Genomic DNA, 17,814 nt, shown 5'->3' with positions numbered 1-17,814 from the left:
GCTGCCCCAGAAAACCACGGGGAAACTCAGAGTGCACCACCTTTATTTCCTGATCTTAAAGCCACAGGCAAACAAATGTAACATCCTCCATAACAACTACTTAGAACAACCCACACACTCCGACCTCCCCTGGGACAAGGAAAATGTCCCCTCTCTTCCTCATCTTGCTTCTTGTTTAACTTGGGACTCTTAACAGGAACTCAACTCTTCTCCCAAACATTTTAAAGCCAAAAGGACCAGCAGGGGGCACCCTTTCCCTCAGGTTCTGACTGTCGCTGAGGGCTGGGCAGGTGAAACTCCCCGGAGTACCTCGCAGGCAGCTGGGGCAGGCTTCCCACTCTCCTTGGCACCTGTTGTTCCATTGCCAAGGGACCCAGTCTCTAACCGCTTCATACATGGGGCTTCTGTGCCTCCATGTGGAAATGGCACCGTCAAACCCAACAAACAGCACAGGAACTTGCTAACCTGAGGCAGGGCTAACCCAAACTCAGCCCTCTGACAGCTGATGCCAAATTCCTTAGAGCTTTGCTCCCCTCAGATATATTTTCTTTCTTGGGAAATGTGTGGAGAGACAGCTCAGGCAGCAGCTGGAGAGAGGATTTGAGGCCACGTTCTCAGCGGCAAAAATGCTCCAGCACACAGTGGTGGGGAGCCGGGGAGATCTCAGTGGATGAGAAATATGGGTGAGCAAGGGCGGTCTTGGCTGAGATCCGCTGGCTGGGGTCATACTGTAGGAGTTGCTGTGAAGGAAAGAAGGAAGGACAAGAGATTGGGCCTGGGTGTGGCCACAGTTGGGAGAGGAATTTCCCTCCCAGGTAAAACCGGGCTGGAGGGCCCCAAGCCCCAAAGTTCCGCCTTCAGACCCAGAACTACAGGAAGCCACTACCTCCCAGTTTGAAGACACTCCTGGAATGTGGAGGCAGAATTAGTTCTGGTCTAGCCCTGTTGAGTCACCCTGGTCTCCTTCAGGCTACTGAGGCTCAGTCTGTCTCTCCCTACCTTACTGAGGTTTCTAGTCCCAGCCCACTACCAGTTGAGACAGACTTCTCTGTATGTGTCAGGAAGTCGGGGGCCAAACCTGCCAGGGAGTGTACTTGAGGATGGGCAGGGACTCCGAGTCCCTAAAGCCAGCCAACAAGGACCCACTGCCTCAGAGCAGCCAAGACAGAGAGTGGCAGGAGCCTGGGCTGGAAGGCTGTGCAAAGCTGGATACATAGCCTGAAGATGAAAATGCTGCCCCTTCCTCAGATCCAGCTCCAGATTAAAGGGAGAAATGTGGCTCTGAGTCTTTGTGGGCAAAGATGGACCATCTGCCTAAGGCCTTCTGGACAGTCTGGCCTGGGCCAGCCCAAGGCACAAGATGGTGCAACAGGAGAGCAGAGGGAGGCCTGGCAGTGCCCAGGCAGCGGGAAACAGCCTGTTCTGCACAGCAAATATCCCCTGTGGATGGCACTGTGGGGACTCCTGAGGCAGTCAGAGTGTGGTCCCTGCTGGGGAAAGCTTATAGCTTACTTAGATGGGTGATAATGTCCACAGTGAAAATTCCCCAAAACACAAGGCAACTTAGGAAAAAGGGGCAAGATTCAGCGTAAAAACAAAGCTAACTAGAAGACAGAAGTTTTAAAAGGGAACAGAAACATTGGACTTATCACAGCCGAGGCCTCCAGGTGGAACAAGGAACATGCACAGGAACAGAGGGACAAGCCAGTGTGTACAGAGGTCAGCAAAGCGACCCGCTTGGACTCAGCAGGAGCCAGTTACGTAAGACACTGGCTACCAAAAGGGCTACTTCTGGGTGGAGCAGCAGCTGGAGGTAGGAGGCCTTTCTTGCCCTCCCCTGCCGCCTATCTGTACCTACCATGAGCAGGTCCCTGCCTTGCGGTTCCAGATTGGGTACAATTTCCTCTAGCTCCTTCCTGGTCCACTTGGGGAAGCTGCCCTTATAGTCAGGCAGCTGGGTGACTCCTGGCCACGTGGCTTCACTGGGTGTCCCCAGGGTCCGAAAGATACGAAAGAGCTGGTCAATCTCAGAGTCACCAGGAAACAGGGCTCTGCGGGTCACCTGGAATGGGGGTGAGGAGAAGGTGTGGGGTCCACTCCCTTGTCATTCGGAATCCCATACCAGATAAGAGGCCGTACCAGGCAGGCACCTTCAAGATCTCTTTCCCAGGGCTGTGTTAAGAATCCTGGTCTTTCTGGAATAAGGCCCTCTTCCTCAGTCCTTTAACCAGTCCCAAATGCCCCTTAACCCCCTTCTAATAGGAGAATGAAGAGTCCCACCCCAATCCCAGTAGGACCCTGCCTGGGGACTCCCCGTGGCCATGTTAGTGCCTCTCTCTACCATCTCTGCAAAGATGCAACCCGCACTCCAGACATCCACAGCTGTGGAATAGAACTTGCTGCCCAAGAGGATCTCGGGGGCGCGATACCAGAGTGTCACCACCTGTGGGGACAGGAAAACAGCATCATTCACGATGGCTGAGGGCATGGGGGACATCCCTTCAGCTGCCCCTCTCTCCCCTTCATCCTGCGGTACCTCGTGGGTGTAGGTACGTAGGGGCACCCCGAAGGTTCGCGCCAGTCCAAAGTCAGCCAGCTTGATGGCACCCAACTCATTGATGAGCAGATTCTGGGGTTTCAGGTCTCGGTGGATGACCCGATTCGAGTGGCAGAAGTTCACCCCCTGCAGCAGCTGGAAGAGGTAGCTCTGGAATAGTGAACGTGAGAGGGAGCTCGCCGAGCGGATGTGGGGCCGCTGCGCCAGGCCGCCCTGGCCTCCCTGGCCTTCCCTTCGCACCTTGACTAAGTGAAGGGGGAAGTCGGAGGCTGGGGTGGAGTCCATGAACTTCTTCAGGTCCTGGCTGAGGAACTCGAACACCAGGTACAGCTTCTTCTCGTTGTGCATGACGTCCAGCAGCCTGGCCGGCGACACCAGTCAGCATGCGCTCCCAGGTGACTGACACAGGCCCGGCTTCCCCGCCTCCTTCCCCACCTCACCTGACGATGTTGGGGTGCTTCAGCTCTTTGAGCAGAGAGATCTCCCTGATGGCAGTGCTTGGGACGCCCTCGGTCTCCCTGCAGGAAAGGAGCATACAGCAGTGGAGGCAGGGAGCCAAGAGGGGCGCTTGTGCCCTGGGGGGAGTACTCGTGTTCCTTATTCTGTAAGGTGGGCCCATCCCTCAGTGATGGGGTGCTGTGCTCCTGGGCACATACTTATTACCACCAGGCGCCCGGGGCAAAGCCCAGTCGGGGTGAGGACGAGTGAGGGCTGCACCTTGTGGCCGCCCCAGTGTAACTGGGCAGCATTCGGGAAAGAAGCTGAATATAAAACCCTGAGATGAGGGAGGGATGAGGGCGCTTCGGCCTGGGGGTCACCTCTGGGTGGGGTGTTTCCGGGGCCGTCCCAGCACTCACAGGTCCAGCCTGATCTTCTTGAGAGCCACGAGCTGCCCTGTCTGCTTGTTCTTGGCCTTGTATACCACCCCATAGGTGCCCTCTCCAATCTTTTCCACCTTCTGGAACATATCCATGTCCGCAGAGCTGCCTGGAAAACAGATGGCACCTGGGGCATTCGTCCCCGCACCCAGTGCCCTTGCTGCACCCTCCAGCCTCCATGGCATACCTGGCTTCCTGGCTCTGAGGCGTGTGGCCCCCAGGGCTGGCCTGGCTCTGCCTGCCAGGACGCCCAGGCTCAGGCACAACTCCTGCCCCCACCCCCATCCCTGGGAAACTGGCTTGGAGAAGGGTGGCCCCTGGCCCAGCCCAAACCAGGTAGCAACCCCCAGGCCACCTGCCTGGTGCCCAGCTAGGAAGGTGACTGGCTACAGAGCGCAGGAGGGCCCAAACTTCGAATGCCACTGCACCCGTCTCTGCGGGCTCTGGGGGCTGAAGGCTGCCTGGGGCGCCCAGGTCAGCTCAGGGCGGGTTTCTGAAACCCAAGTCCTGCTCTACGCCACAGGACCAGGGCCAGGGGCTAGGCCCGGCCTCTTTGGGGACGCTCAGCCTCCTCTGAGGGAAGAATCTTGGTAGAGTCGGTCCCCCTGCGACCTGGACCCCTTACCTGTACCCGAGGCCCCTCAGCCCCTTCCGGTCGGGCCCCCAGCCCAGAATTCACCAGAAACCCTGCGCTCCTGCAGCCTCACGCCCGGCAGGCTGCGTACTCCATGGCTCCCCCTCCTGGCCAGGACTGGCACTGCACCACGTGCACACAGCAAGGTCTTTCAACTGGAGCCTTTATTCACCAGGTCCTTCTGGAAATCTCTATAACTCCACACGACGCACAGCCCCCCAGCGCCCAGGGGCTCAGCCACCCGCGGTCTCCTGGGGTGGGGGGAGGTGTCAGGCTTTGGCACCTGCTCTCTAGGTTCTCATTTCTGGGACAACCCCAAATGAACAACCCCTCCCCTCTTCTCTCCAGCTCCAGGAAAGGCTGTCACCCTGAGGAAGCCCCTGGGTCTTCTCTGCAGCAGCTCCGGTGTCCCCAGTGGGCTTCGCTCCAGGAGCAGGTAGGGTGGGGTTCCCCGCTGCCATTTCCTACTGGTGACTGTCCCTCTCCCGCTGGTACATCCTCTGCTCTTTGATGGCTTGTTCTAACAAGGGAAGATTCACTCCTTCCACGCATGTCAGCACCCGGGCCTTCACCACGGAACCTCCATCTGAAAGACACAGACACGAAGGCACTGGCAGTGACGGATGCATTTCAGCTGTTTCCCCACTACCTGGTTCTCAGTCCTGAATTTTGAGGGCACAGGTAAGGCGGATGGCACACAGGCTGCTGGCAATTTGTCTACTTGGGCCTCAGAACTATGGGTCCGCCATGCGCTGTAGGCACATGTCTGGAACTTAGGGGTAGCCTGAAAATTCCACTTCTCCAGGGAGGAAGGGCCAGAGAGATGTACCTTCCACTTCCTTCCCTTGTCATCTTAATTCCTGCCACCTTCTCTGTAGGTCCCAAGTGCCTGGGGTGGAGGAGTCACCATGCTCATCCTCCATTTGTACCAAGGGAAGGGCCCATTGGGCATCCTGGGACCCAGTGGCATTGGAAATTGGGGCAAAGAGAACCCCATATTTAATAAATGGAAGGGGAGAGTGTCCTTATAGGGGCAAGTCATGCCACCCTGGTCAAGGGACTAGCGGGGCTTCCAGAAGATGCTGTGTGATCTGATAGAAAGGTTCGTAAATGTTCAGGTGACGTCAAACAGGAAAGACATCTGGGGTTTGTCCTAATCGTTTTTTCTTTTCTTTTTGAAAGTCTATGCCTAGGCTTCCTTCTAGTCTAGGCCACTTTATTGACTTAACACAGAGTGGGGGCAGAATTCAGTGTTGGACTGTCTTGATTCCATCCTTCAATACGGGAAGATGACCTTGTTTGAAACATGAGGTCACCTGTGTGTTGTCGGCTTCTGTTGACCCCAGTGCTGGGTTATAGAGACTATACGGCCTAGAGTAGAGTGGGCACATGACAGCATCTGGATCTATTGATCAGTGTAGACTTGATTTGCATCCCTCCGGCTTCTTCTGGAATAGCTGGGCTGTCTATACTGATCAATCAAACAGGGTATTTGCCTGAACTTCTCTTGGCACTGAGAGGCCTAGACCTTTTCTTGTGACACATGTAGCCCTGAGTAGTTTGCACAGAGCAGCTGCATGTGTTCAGGATGACACAGGCGAGCAAGGACAAAAATCAGGAGTCTCCTTCACAGTTAAAAATCTCAACATAGGAGCCGAGGTCAGATGTTTCCTGACCACAAGATGTTAGTTATTCGGCTTCATTTCACAGCACTCTCCTTACACTAGTGTCTTTCCTCCCCTCAGCCTGAGGAGACCCTTCCTTCTAGATTTATATAGTGGATGACGTGTTGTTTCTCCCCGGGAATGAAAATTCATAGTTATTAAATATGGAAGTGAGCTTAAGAAAGACAATTATCACAAAGACCAAACTGGGCAAAAGGTCAATGGCATGAAAGGAACAGCGTTTGAAAAACAGGGAAGGGAGAAAGGAGTTTATGAACAAGACAGCTAGAGAACTCGTCCTTTAGGGGAATTTCTTCTCGCCAAGATAAAGACCCTGGAGCAAGAAGGGACTGAGTCACAAGAGCAGTCAGAAAGCAGTGGGTTGAGGAGGGAGCAGGAGATAAGGGAGGGGTGATATGGAAAACAGACCCTCTTTTAGGAAGTTTGACGGTGAAGGGAAGGAGGGTCACAGCAAGGTAGGGCTAGGCAGCCCTACCTTATTTTAATATGGAAGAAGCTCGAGTGCTTTACATGCTGAGAGGGAAGAACCAGTGGTAACAGGTTAAGGGTTCAGTTGGGAGAGCAAAGTCCCCGCGGAGGGCAGGCCATGATCACCTCACAGGGGCCGCGCCTCAGGCAGGAAGGACCCTTCTGGAGGAAAGGAGCTACGGGTGGGTGTGGATGCATATAATTTTATGAGGAACTGCCGCTGGGGCCTCAACTTCATTGGGGATGTAGGAGGGGGAGGTAATTAGCAGAAAGGGACAGGGGCCTTGGGTACCAGGTGAATGTCTGCAATGGTTGTGCTGGATCGCAGAAGAGGGCTTTGCCAGGGACGTGACGGAGGATTTCCAGGCAGCATGGAGGGCCCTGGTGAGCTAAGAGACCTTGACATCATTGTGCTGGGAACCCGCTGAGCTTTGTCCATGTCTTCCATCAACAGTTGGGTGGGACCCAAGAGGGTTTAATCTGGCAGGAGTGATGGAAGGCAAGGGGTTGAAACTTCTGCCAGGAAAGCAACCGAAGGGATAGTGAGGTCCAGCTGGAGGGGAGGAAAGGACAGAGAAGACAGGAGGAAACACAGGGGTCCAAAGTCCCAGGGCCCTGATGGGGCTGCAGAGGAAGGAGGCACAAAGATACACGCTGAGGTTTCAGGTAGCAGAGGTGGAGCCGTTCTGGGAGTGGCTGGGGGTGGAGGAGGCAGAAGTGGGATACATCACACGGTGGCAGAACTGGTCGGCCACAGAGAAGGGGAAAGGTGTGCAATGACAAACCTGAGGAGCAAGCCGGATTCAGGCCCCACCTCTGTGGCGTGTGTGACTTGGGAAGCTCACCAGGCCTCCAGGTGGGAGCGGAGGGAGGGGAACTGCTGTCCCAGGAAAAAGCCAGGTTTCAGGCAGGACCTTGAGAAGGTGAGAGCATAAAAAGGAGGCTTGGAGATGGAAAAGCACAGGCCCCAGAGATCAGGTGGAAGAAAACCAGAAGGGGTGGGATTTATGGGGTTTATGGTGGGAGCTCCAAGGCAGCCTTGTGCTGTAGGCAAGCAACCTGAAGCTTGGGAATTCTATTAGGGACTCTGGAGCAGAGTGGGGAGAGGCGGCACCCCAACACCTTCATCCCTGAACAGGAAGTTCGTGGGCCCCTGGCTGTTGCCCCAAGAAGTGACATAGCCAGCGAGTTTCGGCACACAGCAGGCATTTCTTCACCTTTTCTATCTCCTCTGCAAGCTCTTTGTGCAAACATTTCAGAAAGGTGACTTCAGGTGGCCTCCGGTCTGTCCTCAGAACTGCCAACCTTGTCGCAGGCTATGACTGGTATCTGGTTGACCTTTGTGTCCCCACATGACTTTGGATTTGACTGGGGGCCAGACACGTAGAGGGAGGTTTGAAAGCGGCTACACCGTGTCCCCTCTGCCCACTTCTGTGCTCAGCCCGGGTTCTGTCCCTCCCTGCTCGTTGTCATCTTTCTTTCCCTGTATCAGTTGCAAATGATGAGCATGTATGACTTTTAGAAACTTGGGGAAAACTCTTTTTTAAGACAGAAAATACAGGTTATGATGTAAGCGGTAAACTAGCCAGAACCTAGGAAGAATGCTGCCTAATCTGGGGGTTGATTCTTCAGGTTCGATTTTTCTTCTTTTTATTTTGGACACAATACTTCAGAGTGTGGCCACCTGTGTGTCACGGCAGAGGCCCACGACTGACCGCTCTGCCTTGGGTCATGGTTGTATCGATCGGGCAATCATTTTTTCTTTCTCAATTTCTCTCTTCCTTGTTTTTCTTTCTCAATTTATACTTTAACTTTTTTTCCCCATTTTTTTCTTCCTACAAATAATTCTAAATGTCCACTCAGGTCCTGCACTTGTCATGACCTGCTGTCCCATCTTAGTTTCAACCCCTCTCTGTATTTGTGTGTGTGTGTGTGGGGGGGGTCTAGAGTTCCAGACACTGGTTCCCCGCAGCTCCCCAGACTTACTGCAAGGCCAGGAGAGCAGGAGAAAGCCTCAGGTGATTCGGGCCGAGTCAAAGTGAAAATCGTTTGGGCAAAGGCCCTTTATACCCACGCCCAGCCCTCCTGGTACCTGTTTCAAATCAATTATGAGGGCAGAAGCTCTGTGAACACAAAGGCTTTAGCCTGAATAAAGATGAACTTTTATTAAATCAACTGGAATTAAAGTCAGCACCATTTAATTACTTTTTTTTTCCTAGTGCATTTCATCCCGAGTTAAAAATCACTGTGACTTTTAGAAAGTAAGTCGGTAGTGTAAATCAGGAAAGATAAATGGAGGGAATGTTAACCTTGGTGAGGAACTCTTTTGGGTCAGAAGCCAGGCCCAGTGCTAACCGAGTCACCCAAAAGACTGCCCGACCCAGGACCCAGAGTGAAAAAGCGTGTGTGAGGCCCCCGCTTACCCTTCTGGTGCTCCAGCTCCCCCAGGACAATGTACAGGGAGCCCACCTGGGCTTCGAGTGGCTCCACCAATTTGGTACAGATGACAATCTGGTGCTGGTCAGATCCACGCTGAGCCGTCAGGGTTACTCGGGACTGGGTCATGTCGTAGACGCACAGCCTGGAAGTCAGAGAAAGTTTCTATCCATAGACACAACCGCCACAAAGCTTGAAAGGTTTGGGGAGGCCAGTAAATCCAAGGGAAGATCGTCAGCCTTACTCTGATCAGACAAAATCAAAATGGCAGCAACCAATCAGAAATACTGTTTTCAGTCTACATTGTTGAGGTATAAATTACATGCATAAAAGGTACCTGTTCAATGAGTGTTGGCAAAAGTATGCACTGGTGTCATCACTACCCCAGTCATGAGTTAGCGTATTTTTATAACCCCAGAAAGTTCCCTTGTGCCCCAATCTCTCCATCTCCCACCCCAGGCAACCGCAGATCTGCCCTTGGTCTCTAGAACTGAGTTTTCCTACACAAGCATCTCATATAAATGGAATTATAACAGCATGTATTCTTTTGTGTCTAGTTTCTTTCTTTTTTTTTTTTTTTAATTTTATTTTATTAAATTTATTGGGGTGCCAATTGTTAGTAAAATTATATAGATTTCAGGTGTACAATTCTGTATTACATCAGTGTCTAGTTTCTTTTACTGAGAATCCTATCTGCAATCCTAGCTCCGAGATTCATTTAAGTTGTTGGGTAAACTGGTAGTTTGTTCCTTTTCATTGCTCGGTAGCACTCTGTTGAATGGATAAACACATGAAACATTTGTTGTTCAGCAATATTTGTTGAAGTGACTATCCTTTCCCCACTCAAGTACATTGACGTCTTTGTCCAAAATCAATAGATTTTGGTTAAATGGATTATGGTTAAATAATACAGTATATCTATGCAACGAAATAAAGTAGATCTATTAGGTTGGTGCAAAAGTAATTGCGATTTTTGCTATTGTTTTTAACCTTTTAAACCGCAGTTAATTTTGCACCAACCGAATATTGAGTGCTAACATAGATCTATATACTTGGCATGGAATTAAGTCTACCATCCAGTTAAGTAAGTAAATAAATAAATTGTACCATATAGTAATATAATAGGATCTCATTTAGGTGAAAATATTTCTACCTATATGTACATAAATGTCTCCAAGAGAGTGATTTGTGACTCCCGGGATTTGCATCCTTTTATATATCCCCTAGCACCCTGTTGAGCAGTGAACCCTGTAGCCAACAGGATGTTGCAGAAGTGACTGAGAGTGACTTCCAGGGTAGGTCCTAAAAGGCATTGTGGCTTCCTCATTGCTCTGTTGGATCACTCGTTCTGGGGAAAGCTGCCATGTTATGAAGACCCACAGGCAGCCCTATGGAGAAATCAACATTGTGAGGAACTGTCTTCTTGACAAGAGCCAGCAATAACTCGCCAAACATGTGAATGAGTCACCCTGGAATCAGGTCTCCAAGTCCAGACCAGCCTTCAGACGTCTGCAGCCCTGGCCAATAGCTTGACTGCTATCTGGTAAGTTAATCAGCCAGAACCACCCAGCTAATCACTCCCAAGTTCCTGACCCACAATAACTATGAAATAATAAGCTTTTGTTGTTATATTAAGCCACTAAATTTTGGGGTAATTTGTTACACAGCAATATATGACTAACATGGTATATATGTGTGTGTGTGTGTGTGTATACAGATAGTGTATACACACCCACTCGCATATACATATATACACATATGTAAAGTGTGTAAAGTGATCACCAAAGGGTTAGCAGTGGTTGTTCAGACAGTGGGATTACAGGTGATTTTTGCTTGCTTTCTTTACACTTTTATGGATTGTCAACATTTTTCACAGTGAATGTATATTAATTTTTTAGCATTTAAAAATAATTAGATGAGATTATAATAAAACAATTTTGTTTTTTGGGGGGAGCCACTTAAACATCCCCCCACCTTGAAAAAGAAAACGATCCTTCTCACCTGCCGAAAGTTCTCAGTGCGACCCCGTCAGGAACTTGGCCAGTACTGACCTCCCAGGGGAAGTAATAGGTCCCAGGTTTGGGTAACATCATTGGTTCTTGTCACCAAAGAGTTCAGATGGATTTTTGAAGAGTCCTAATAAACAAGCAGACCACGAGAGGGAGGTCAGCAGATGCCTGAGACTCAGTGGGTGGTGGCTTAAAATTAAAAAAAATTTTTGATAGGTTATGCATTCAGATATTTTGAAAAACAAACAACATGCAAAGCTCTATGTGGAGAAGTACTGTTCCTACTCCAGTTCCTGTGCAACCACTCTCTCCTTAACCCCCTGAAGCAAGGGGTCTGTAAAAGGGCAGATAGTAATACGTGGTCTGTCACAGCTACTCAACTCTGCCACTAGCAGGTGAAAACACAAACAGTACCTAACAAACGAGCATGGCTCGTTCCTCAAACTTTTGATTTCCCTCTACACTAATTATTTCCCTCTCTACTATGTATACGTGCTGTTCTGCATTGCGATTTTTTTCACTACTGTATTTTGACACTCTTTCATTGTTGTACATAGAGGGAGTCTTCACGTTTTTTAAAATCAACTTGTTATTTTAGAATAGTTTTAGATTTATTAAAAAACAAACCACCTGTAAAGATGTTACAGAGTTCCTACATTTCATCACACCCAGTTGTTCCTATAATTAACTTCTTACGTGACAGTGACACATTTGTCACAATGAACCCAGTCAGATATGTTGTTATTAACTCAACTCCATTCTTTATTTGGATTTCCTTAGCTTTTCCCTAATGTCCCTTTCCTGTTACTGAGTCCCTTCCAGGATACTACATTACATTTAGTTGTACTGTCTCCTTAGACTCCTATGGGCTGTGACAGTTTCTCAGACTTCCCTTGTTTTTTGATGACCATCAGAATTTTGAGGTATACTGGTCAGGTTATTTTGTAGAATGTCCTTCAATTTGGGTTTGTCTGATGTTTTTCTCATGGTTAGACTGCGGTTATGGATTTTTGTTATAATTTTTAAAAGAGAAAGAGAAGACCGGTTAAATAAGTTATGTAATAACAATAAAATGGAACACTCAGCAGGCTTTCTAAGAAGATGAGGCATTATATATACTCATATAGCAGGATCTCCAAGATATACTACCAGGAAAAAAAGTAAGGAGCAGACGTGTGTGTATAACATGTACATTTGTGCGTGCGTGCGTGCGTGTGTGTGTGTGTGTGTGTGAGAGAGAGAGAGAGAGAGAGAGAGAGAGAGAGAGAGAGAGAAACTCCATAACACAAGAAGCTATGTGTAGAATAGGCTAGTCAAGTGGGGATTAAGCAATAATTTTTCAATGACAAAGGGATCCTGAAGGTGAGCGCCTTCAACTATTTCTTGATAGACAAGGAAATGGAGATCTGCACAAAGAAAATGGTAATTAAATAACCCCAATGACGATCCTTGCAGCAATCAGATGACACAGCTTTAGTCCAGAAGTTCAATGCAACTTAGAATCTTGCACAATTGGTTTCGGTGTCCTCTGCAGGGAGGTCACTGGCACTGCTCTCAGTCCATGTTCCATGGTCATTTCAAGACAGTGTGCCCAGAACGGGTCTGACTGGTGCAGCACAGGAGCAACTGGCCAAGGTCCACCTCTCTCCCCCTAGATGTTCGGCATTGCTGTGACCAGGGAGCAGAGCCATTTGTGTCACCAGAAATGAGACAGCCCCCTAATCATCTTTGGCATGAAAGAGAAGCAAGAAAACCCAAACAACAACAACAAAATCGCCAAGAGATTGTACTCCTTCCTATTGGGGATAATGGAGACAATCCTGTCCAAGCTAGGAAAAAACTGAAACTTCAGAATCTTGTCTAAGGTCATTTTTCTACTCTCAAGCACGTATATATTACGAGCTAAGCTATAAGTAACTACGTCATTACATTTATTATTTTATTTTTAACATTATCATACAGTAGAATTGACTCTTTGGGAGTCACACACTTTTATAGATTTTAATTTCATTATTTTTTTCAAACAAAAGTTGCTATGTGTTTAAGACATTTCTGTTGAATAAGCACAGCTGGCTCAATAAATCATTATCCACATATTATCACACATTCAATAAAGTTTCTGAGAAGATATGTATATCAGGACAGGCTCGTCTTGTGGCTCAACTAGATTTCAAATAAACTCTTTAGAAGTCTTAGTAATACTGCAACCTGTAATTCAGGGCCTTGCCCTTTTCATTCTCCAAGGCACTTCCGGGAGAAAAAAAAAATCCATGGTATGAACAAGAGAAATATTCTCCTTTTTAATGACTGGGAAGTTTGAAAATACTGTACAGGAAGGATGGTGAACCAATCTGACTGCTTCTTCCATTTTTTCCTGAAGCAATGGCCAAGATTTCTGTAGTAGGATTGAAGGTCATAGAAGTAACCAAGTTCAATATAGCTTTTATCAGCTTTAGGTTTATTTTTCTGAAGACAAGAATCTTGACTGTATGTGTTTACCACTCCACAATTAGACTAGATTGCCAGTTTATTATAAAAGGATGTAACTCAGAAACAGCCAGATGGAAGAGATGCAGAGGGCGGGCTATGTGGGAAGGGGCGTGGAGCTTCCACGCCCTCTGCAGGCACCACTCTCCCAGCACCTCCACACGTTCACCAACCCAGAAACAACTCGCGAATGTTTTAAAAGTTACAATTCTTTGTTAGTCTATATTGCACAATGAATCTTCAACATGAAAACTCGAGTTACACCATGTGGTTTGAACTATGGCCTCCAAAGGTTCTATCACATGGGCATTATTACAGATTTTAAATGGAATCTCTACTAAATGCATTCCACAGTAACCAATCAAAGGATTATTTTACTATGTCTTTCAAAGTTTTGCAATCACCGGGGGAAAATATATTCAGAGAAGCATCAATGGATGTTAAAAGTACTGGGTACAAGTTTGAGAAACAGGATATTCACGTATCTGTCTCCCCACAGATTACTTACTAATTACAAAGAGAAAAATCGTCTACTTCACAGAAACTTAGCAAATACAGCCTTCATGTTCCTCCTGGATACAATGCCCTGAGAGGGACACATTGGTTTTTTGGTATTTCTGCAAAAAATGCACAATCTGATTCTAATCATGAAAAAATAGCAGACAAATTTGAATTGAGGGACATTCTACACAATAATTGGCTTACATACTTCCAAAGTGTCAAAGTCACAGAAGAAGACAAAGAAATTGCTCCAGTTAGGAGACTAAAATGATACGAAAACTCATGGGTTAAGTTGTGTCCCCCCAAAAAAGATACGTTGGAGTCCTAATCCCCGCCCCCGTACCTCAAAATGTCACCTTATTTGGAGAGAGGGTCTTTAGAGAGTAACCAAGTCAAAATCAGTTCATTAGGGATTGTAAAAAGGGGAAAACTTGAACACAGAGACAAACATGCACACCAGGAGAAGGTCATGTGACTATAAAGGCAGACACTTGGAGTGATGTGTATACAAGCTGAGGAACGCCCAGGATTGCCAGCAAACTACCGTGTTTCCCCGAAAGTAAGACCTAGCTGGACCATCAGCTCTAATGCGTCTTTTGGAGCAAAAATTAATATAAGATCCGGTATTATATTAGACCCGATATTATATTATATTATATTATATTAGACCGGGTCTTATTTTCGGGGAAACATGGTATCAGAAGCTAAAGAGAGGCCTGGGGCAATTTCTCCATCAGCCTCAGAAGGAACTGACCCCGTCCACATCTTGATGTTGGACTTCGCCTCCAGAACTGTGAGACAATATATTTCTGTTGTTTAAGCCGCCCAGTCTGTGGTCCTTTGTTATAGCAGCCTGAGCAAATAACACAGCTAAATGTAATTCTTATTCCTGGATTCAATCTTGGTTGGGAGACAAAACTGTTAAACAAAGGACACTATCAGACAACTGTAAATCCATGAGAGGTTTGCAGATAATAGTATTGTATCAATATTAAGGTTCCTTAATTTGATAGTTGCTGTTCTCCTGTTCTCTTTCTCCATTTAGGTGGGTCCTGGAGAGGGAGAGGAAATAGGCACAGATGGACGATGTTTTAACCAGAACCAAGTCCCTTCTTTAAAGCCACCTTTCTCCATTCCTCATAGCACCGCTGTCTTCCATCTGCTCAAGTCTGAGAGTCACTCTTGATGTCTCCCTTTCTCTCATAGCCCCATCCAAACCACCACAAATTTCTGTCAACTCTACCTCAAAATACATATTGAATGTATGTACCTCACGCCATCTCCATGGTTACAGCCTTGGTCCAAGTCTTCACCGGCTTTATAATGTTTCTCGTCGTTTCCACTCTTGTCCTTCCATAGTCCATTCTCTTCATACCAACCAAGTGATATTTTAAAATAGAAAATATGCCACAGGGGATATTTTTTGCCAAAACCTCAAGTCTGAATCTAATAAAGCCTCTAGATCTAACTAACAGCTTACAGAAAATACAGGGACAGAGGAACATATGAAAGACATCACTGAGATGGCAAAATCCAGATTGTGGGAAATTCTCATGAAAAATGAACTAGGTTTCCCAACAAATTCACAAAAAATATAATGTATAGGGGTAACCGTATACATTAAATGAAGCTTAAGATTCATATTAACCAACTGCAATGTGTGAACCTTGTGGAGACCCTGATTTGAACAAACCAACTGTAGACAATTTTTTTATGAAATAGGGAAATTTCAATATTGACTGGATCCATGATGACAATAAGGAATTTTTGTTAAGTGTGATAATGGTATCGTGATTATGTTAAACGTTGAGACATAGTGCAAGTATTTTTGATTGATATGGGATTTGCTTAAAATTAATGTGGTGGGAGAGTAGGCGGGAGTGGGGATTATGTGGGGATCATTGTATTATTCTCTTTGCACAGGTTTGAACATTTCCATAATAAAAGGTCTTAAAGTGTAGCGAGATCACACAGCCTCATTAAAAACCTATTAAAGGATTCCTACCATAACTATTAAATTCAGTCTGCATGTTGGGCCATAATGCCACATGGTGTCTGCACCTGGCCCACCTTTCTGCCACTGTTTGCCACCACCCTTCTCCTAGCTCACCCTCACCTCAGACCTTCACATGGCTGGTTCTCTCTCCTCACTCAGGTCCCGCTTCCCAGTTCACCTAACCCCTCCTCAGCGAGACCTTCCCTGTCCACCGCACCTAAAATAGCATTCTCCACACCCAGTCCCTCTATCCCCTCATCTTGATTTATTTTCTTCGTTGCAGTTTACTAAATAGAATTTCCAACAGTGATTTGTTTACTAGGTTAATGTCTACACCTTCCACTAGACTGTCCGCTCCACGAGGGCAGGACTCTGCATTATTCCTCAGTGTATCTCTGTGCCTAATACAGCACCTGGAACATTAGTAAACATTTAGTGAGTGGATGAAGGTATTCATGCAGAGGAGAGTGAAACCATAATCATCTACTCCCACACTTGGCCTGGACACAGAGCACCCAAACCACACCTAACTGCCTACATGAATGTGACTTGTGATACCATACCTTTGTGGGCACTTTTTTACTCTTCCTAGACCATCCAGCCCAGGCAAATGGTGTGAAAATCAACAGTTTGCCCACTGAGATTCTCGCCTGATTGTTTCCACCAATTTTGGACTGTTGTACAGTGGTTCTTACCCAATTTTAAGCAAAACCCTAAACGAAAAGACCCACCTTAAACCAAACTTCGTCTTCTCAAAAAATTCTGGCCACCTTCTGCTCTCTGAGACACTGGAGCGTTTTCCCTTACATGACTAAGCAATAAACTTGGCTGTGTTGTATACATAGGCTGTGTTGGAGCCAGCTTTTGGAATACAGTCCAAAAACAGCAGCCAAACTAATATGTTAATGCGGGAAGGGAGAGGGGGAGCATTAAAAACAGCATCAGTGACAGTGTTTTGCCAGGAGCTTGAGACAAAAGGAACAATCAGTAATAACGATCTTGTCTTTACTTAAAAATTTGGTATTTTGTTTACTGTGGATTTTCTTGCATTAATTTTTGTTTAAGTGGTGCATTAAAACACTATTAATCTTGATTTTTTGGCGCTCCCTTAAATTGTGCCGGAGGCGAATGCGTCACTCATCTTACCCTATTCCCAGTAGTTACTAAAAACTGATGCAGTAAGGACGAGTGTTAAAATGTAGAGTCTAAAAAAAACGGGATTAAGTATGCTGTTTAAAGTTACAAAGGAAAATTCGGGAAATATAAAGGGGACGGTGTAGAGCGCTTTATCCTCATTACCGCGGTATGAAGTCAAAAGTAAAACGAACAAATAAGGAAACAGCATTCAAGTATTATACTTAGCAATTTTTTTAGGAATCAGAACTAAAAACACAACTAATGAAAAGTAGCTGCTTCTGAGAATGGGGAACTTTTGCTTTTCATCACAAATCCTTCTGCACTAGATTTTTAGAACGTGTGCATTTACAGCTCTGATGACGACGGTAATGGTGAAAACAGTGCAGTGCGGATTCCAAGATCTCTAAGCGCAGGGCTGGTCGGTCGCATTCTAAGCTGCCGCCCATCCCTGAAACAGGGAGGAGTGCCCTCAATCCCATACCCAGCTCGCCGCCGCCCACGCCTCGGGCAGCAAAGATGCCATTAACTTAACAAAAGATAACTGGAGCCTCTCCACAGTGCTACTTTTTGTCCCCGTCCTTTTTGATCCAATTCGGGAGGGTTTTGGAAAATCCTACAACCGCCCCTAGCAACTCCACAAAGCCGAGAAGCTCTTCAGTCTGTTTCCTTTACCCCGCAGTCCTAGGCGCCGGGGCCGGGAAGCGGCGGGGAGTGACAGTCTCACGGCGCAGGCGCAATCCCCCTCGGTCTCATTGTCCCGCCCTCTCCCAACCCTCCGCCAACCTGTCTGGACGTCCAGGCGGCCTCGCTTCTCTCTTTCCGCCCCGCGTAATCACGTGACGACGGAGGGGCGGGTCCCCGAGCGCGCTCGCCTTCTCCCCGGGCAATTTCTGGACTTTTTTCCAGGGTCTCCTCCCCTACGGCTCTCGTGGCCGAGCGCTGAGAACTAGCCCGCCCCGTGGCCCTCGCCGGCGCCGCCTCTTCCTTGGCCGCGGTCGGTCACGCGCCGAGGGGCGGTGGGGAAGG

The 17,814-nt window shown here is 47.6% G+C and overlaps 2 protein-coding genes across 10 annotated transcripts; both read right to left on the bottom strand.

The window, feature by feature from the left end:
* Positions 1-462: 462 nt before the first annotated feature.
* Positions 463-4,199, bottom strand: CDK3 (cyclin dependent kinase 3). 7 transcript variants are annotated; one of them, XM_019745481.3, is made up of 7 exons: positions 3,415-3,755; positions 2,998-3,075; positions 2,798-2,918; positions 2,537-2,707; positions 2,342-2,443; positions 1,859-2,062; positions 463-740 (listed from the first exon to the last, which is right to left on the bottom strand). In XM_019745481.3, exons 1-7 carry the CDS (start codon positions 3,618-3,620, stop codon positions 615-617), a joined length of 1,008 nt encoding a protein of 335 aa, XP_019601040.3. In that variant the 5' UTR covers positions 3,621-3,755; the 3' UTR covers positions 463-614. The 7 variants fall into 7 exon arrangements, with proteins under 7 accessions (XP_019601040.3, XP_088658526.1, XP_088658528.1 ...); XM_088802400.1 differs by having other exon boundaries at positions 2,537-2,918; XM_088802402.1 differs by lacking the exon at positions 463-740 and adding an exon at positions 4,061-4,199 and having other exon boundaries at positions 1,584-2,062; positions 2,537-2,918; positions 3,415-3,544.
* A 16-nt stretch (positions 4,200-4,215) lies between these two features.
* On the bottom strand, positions 4,216-17,775 carry TEN1 (TEN1 subunit of CST complex). Of its 3 annotated transcripts, none has more exons than XM_019745485.3 (4): positions 17,572-17,775; positions 10,660-10,794; positions 8,646-8,803; positions 4,216-4,655 (listed from the first exon to the last, which is right to left on the bottom strand). In XM_019745485.3, the coding sequence occupies exons 2-4, from the start codon at positions 10,749-10,751 to the stop codon at positions 4,534-4,536; spliced, it is 372 nt and encodes a 123-aa protein (XP_019601044.3). In that variant the 5' UTR covers positions 10,752-10,794; positions 17,572-17,775; the 3' UTR covers positions 4,216-4,533. The 3 variants fall into 3 exon arrangements, with proteins under 3 accessions (XP_019601044.3, XP_074176793.2, XP_088658531.1); XM_074320692.2 differs by lacking the exon at positions 17,572-17,775 and adding an exon at positions 16,383-16,499 and having other exon boundaries at positions 4,401-4,655; XM_088802405.1 differs by lacking the exon at positions 17,572-17,775 and adding an exon at positions 14,926-15,014 and having other exon boundaries at positions 4,401-4,655.
* Positions 17,776-17,814: the final 39 nt, after the last annotated feature.

This window comes from Rhinolophus sinicus, chromosome 12 (genome assembly GCF_057876585.1).
Source record: "Rhinolophus sinicus isolate RSI-liver-muscle chromosome 12, RSI-T2T, whole genome shotgun sequence".
NCBI lineage: Eukaryota > Metazoa > Chordata > Mammalia > Chiroptera > Rhinolophidae > Rhinolophus > Rhinolophus sinicus.
Note: the sequence above shows the minus strand (reverse complement) of the source record. Positions and strands in the feature narration are given on the sequence as shown.